The sequence below is a fragment of the Habropoda laboriosa genome, unplaced genomic scaffold, assembly GCF_001263275.1.
Source record: "Habropoda laboriosa isolate 0110345459 unplaced genomic scaffold, ASM126327v1 scaffold257, whole genome shotgun sequence".
NCBI lineage: Eukaryota > Metazoa > Arthropoda > Insecta > Hymenoptera > Apidae > Habropoda > Habropoda laboriosa.
In genome coordinates, this window is record NW_017100369.1 from 376,783 (window position 1) to 380,614 (window position 3,832).

The 3,832-nt window shown below is 37.9% G+C and overlaps 1 protein-coding gene across 1 annotated transcript in view; it reads left to right on the forward strand.

The window, feature by feature from the left end:
- The window catches only part of LOC108574799 (glutamate receptor ionotropic, delta-2), a 7,699-nt gene extending 3,909 nt beyond the window's left edge, over nt 1-3,790 (forward strand). Inside the window, exons 10-14 of the mRNA XM_017937443.1 lie at nt 95-242; nt 1,541-1,892; nt 1,952-2,083; nt 3,443-3,603; nt 3,693-3,790. Coding sequence (XP_017792932.1) covers nt 95-242; nt 1,541-1,892; nt 1,952-2,083; nt 3,443-3,603; nt 3,693-3,790 — 891 coding nt within the window. The remainder of the gene's footprint in view (nt 1-94; nt 243-1,540; nt 1,893-1,951; nt 2,084-3,442; nt 3,604-3,692) is intronic.
- The last annotated feature ends 42 nt before the right edge of the window (nt 3,791-3,832 follow it).

Here is a 3,832-nt window from a genome sequence, read left to right on the forward strand (position 1 = left end):
GATGTAATAGCCGCATAATGACACAACTATAAAGATCCTCTTGTGTACGTTTGTTATTACTGCATTCCTCTAACACAGGACGGTTCCCTTTCAGACCTGGGCCTGTCTCGCTGTGGCCATTATCATAATGGGTCCGATCTTGTACCTGGTTCACAAGTACAGCCCTTACAGCACCAAGACCTCAGGCCTGAACTCGTCGTGGCAGTGTGTGTGGTACGTGTACGGTGCACTTCTTCAACAAGGTACACACATATATATACGATTATTTTATTGTCGAGTAACCCGACGCAATTTCTCTGAAGTGCGCGCTACAGGGAATCCGTGTTGCTCGTCTCCTCCCTCTGGTGATTTCAATGCCGATCATCGCCTCTAATGGCATGTTGTTACCGTGAACAAATTTTATCTGATGGAACGGGGAGGAATGACAAAGTGGCGGAGGAGTAATTGTATCGACACTTTGACAGAGGTAGCGATAATTGTTCGACAAGGAGGAAACGTAATTATGGATAATGATCGCGGTGTTAGAATGAGTATTCGCTTAGAGGTTTTATCTATGTGGGTCAGTTGAAGAGTTCTTGGAACGAGTGAGACGGTTCTTCTTTGTTATTTTTCGCGGAGATCGGTGAATGATATTGTATTTTAAAGCGATAAAGCGTAGGTGTATTTAAGTAATTTTGGAAGTACGTCGAATTTTCTGTGATACTAAAATACTATTAATTTCGAATATGCTTCTTTCACACTCTCTTTCATTCTACACAGACATTCTTGGAAGACATTCAGTCATGTCTACTCGATACTCTGTTTTTTCTAAAATACTTTTGCTCTGAAGCAGTTATGATAATTTTACCTGGAAAATTGAAAATAGCAATGGTAGATGTATTTAAGTAATATTCTCTCTAATTCTCTCTAATACTGAAATACTCTCAACTCTGAACTTTAATTACAACCACCTTGCACATGACTCTTTCACACTCTCCATCTTTCTATTCCTCTCACTCTATGCAGACATTCTTAGAAGATATTCAGTCACTTCCACGCTATACTCTGTTTTTCCTCAAATACTCTTGCTTTAAACTCCAACATGCCCCTCACGCTCTTTCATTCTCACCCTCTATTTTTCTATTCTTTCCACTCTATGCAGACGTTCACTCACACCCACTCAATACTCTCAACTCTTTCATTCTCTATTCCTTTCATCCCAAACACCTTCTCCACCGAAATCCTTTTACATCCAAGCACCACAATCTCAACCACTCCGTCCTAAACTTCTCCCGCACCTTAATCGTTCCAATTCACTCCTCTATCACTCCAAGGTGATACATTCGCCCAAAAATCCTATCGCTCTCCCAACAAAGGGATAAGAACGCTAAGAATTTCATTCCGAGTATTTCGAAGAAGACAATCGAACAGCAACGATTCGACTGGTCTCCTCCTAATTAAAATTCAACACGACCAAAAAAAAGAAGAGAAAAAGAAAAATACCGTAGCAGGGATCATCGGACACGATCGTGCGCGAAACAAAAAAATACATAAATTCCAGGAGGGATGTATCTGCCGCATTCAGACAGCGCTCGCATACTGATCGGTGTCTGGTGGCTGGTCGTGATGGTTCTCGTCGCTACGTATTCCGGAAGTCTGGTCGCATTTCTCACTTTTCCACGAATGGACGCGTCTATTCTAACGGTGGAGGATCTGATCGCTAGGAAGGATAAGATCACGTGGGGTTTTCCCAATGGTAGCTTCCTCGAGGTGTACCTTCGTAACGCCGACGAGCCTAAGTACCACCTTTTGCTCTCTCACGCGGAGAGACATAACGACACGGAGGCAGAGCAGCTGATGGAACGAATTAAAGAAGGGAAACACGCTCTGATCGATTGGAGAAGCACACTCAGGTATGTGGTTGCTTTTATTCCAATTTTCTCGGAGTTGATGTGAATTTTTGGCGATGTAGGTTCTTGATGAGGAAGGACTTGCTGTTGACCGGGGGATGCCATTTTTCTTTGAGCAGCGACGAGTTTTTGGACGAGCCTATCGCTATGATTATGTCGCAGGAGAGTCCTTATTCGCCTGTCATCAATGCAGAGTAAGTGTTTAGTTAATTTCTCATCTTTTAAATTTCAAATAATTCTCCATTTTGGTTTCAAATATTTTTTATTGCATTTTTTAAGATTGCATCGAGGTGTTCCTTTATTTATTTCTTGCAGTCGATGTTTCCTTGATTTTCCATCTTTTATATTTCAAATAATTCTTCATTTTGGTTTCAAATATTTTCTAAGTTTGTGTCGAGGTGTTCGTTCATTTATTTCTTCTCGTTAAAGTTTCCTTCATTTTCCATCTTTTATATTTCAAATAATTCTTCATTTTGGTTTCAAATATTTTCTAAGTTTGTGTCGAGGTGTTCGTTCATTTATTTCTTCTCGTTAAAGTTTCCTTCATTTTCCATCTTTTATATTTCAAATAATTCTTCATTTTGGTTTCAAATATTTTCTAAGTTTGTGTCGAGGTGTTCGTTCATTTATTTCTTCTCGTTAAAGTTTCCTTCATTTTCCATCTTTTATATTTCAAATAATTCTCCATTTTGGTTTAAAATATTTTCTTAGTTTGTGTCGAGGTGTTCGTTCATTTATTTCTTCTCGTTAAAGTTTCCTTCATTTTCCATCTTTTATATTTCAAATAATTCTTCATTTCGGTTTCAAATATTTTTTATTGTATTTTTTAAAATTGCAGCAAGGTTATTCATTCACTTATTTCTTCTCGTTAACGTCTATTTCATTTTTCATCTTTTAAATTTCAAATAATTCCTCATTTTGGTTTGAAATATTTTTTATTGTATTTTTTAAGATTGCATTAACCCCTTAACCTATGATTTCTTTTCTGACTGTGCGTCTAAGCGTCAGCCATTTAATGTTTCAGTACTGTATCATGTAATAAAAGCTAATCTGTTACAGATTAATTACATTTACGAATTCTTGATCTTACAAATTAAAACGAAAGTTAGGATTACAATAAATTTTTCTCGCTAATACAGCTATTTTTCTCACATCTTGACCAAAATCTCTGTCACGAGTCTGACACGTTGTTGTAGGTTAAAGGGTTAACTATTAACTATGCAATTTATTGCATTGTCTATTTCATTTTCCATCTATGAAATTTAAAGTGGGAGGCTTGAGATTAACAGAAGCCCCACTTCATTTCGATTTTAAATATTTTTTACTGTATTTTTTAAAATTGCATCGAAATATCGTTCATCTACTTCTTCTCGTCGATGCTTACTTAATTCCTCACCTTTGAAGACCCAAACGAGAGGTTTAAAATTGCACCAAGATCTTCCTTATTTCTCCCCTTAGTATCTATTTCACCTTTAAGCCTCGAACGAGACATTCGAAATTAACAAAGCTATACTTAATTTCGATTTCAAATATGTTTTCCAAAATTTCTCAAGATTGCATCGAATGCACGAGTCAGGACTGATGAACAAGTGGATCTCCGGGAGGATGCCAATGAAAGATAAATGCTGGGAGATACCGGGTAACACTCAAGCGGTGAACAAGAGGAAAGTGAACGTGGCCGATATGCAAGGAATATTCTTCGTCCTCTTCATGGGTAGAGCATTTCCTCCTCAAAATCTTCACGAATCTCCCGAACGAAATCCAAATGAAAGATTTCTTCGTGTATTCTATCTTTACTTTCAGGCATTACACTCGCTTGCTTCTTCCTGTTCTGCGAATTCTACTGGCACAGGCGCAAGGTATCCAAGGAACGCAAATTAATTCGTCCCTTCGTCTCGTAAATTTAATCTCGAGACACGTATCAGAGTCATGCAAATTTCGTC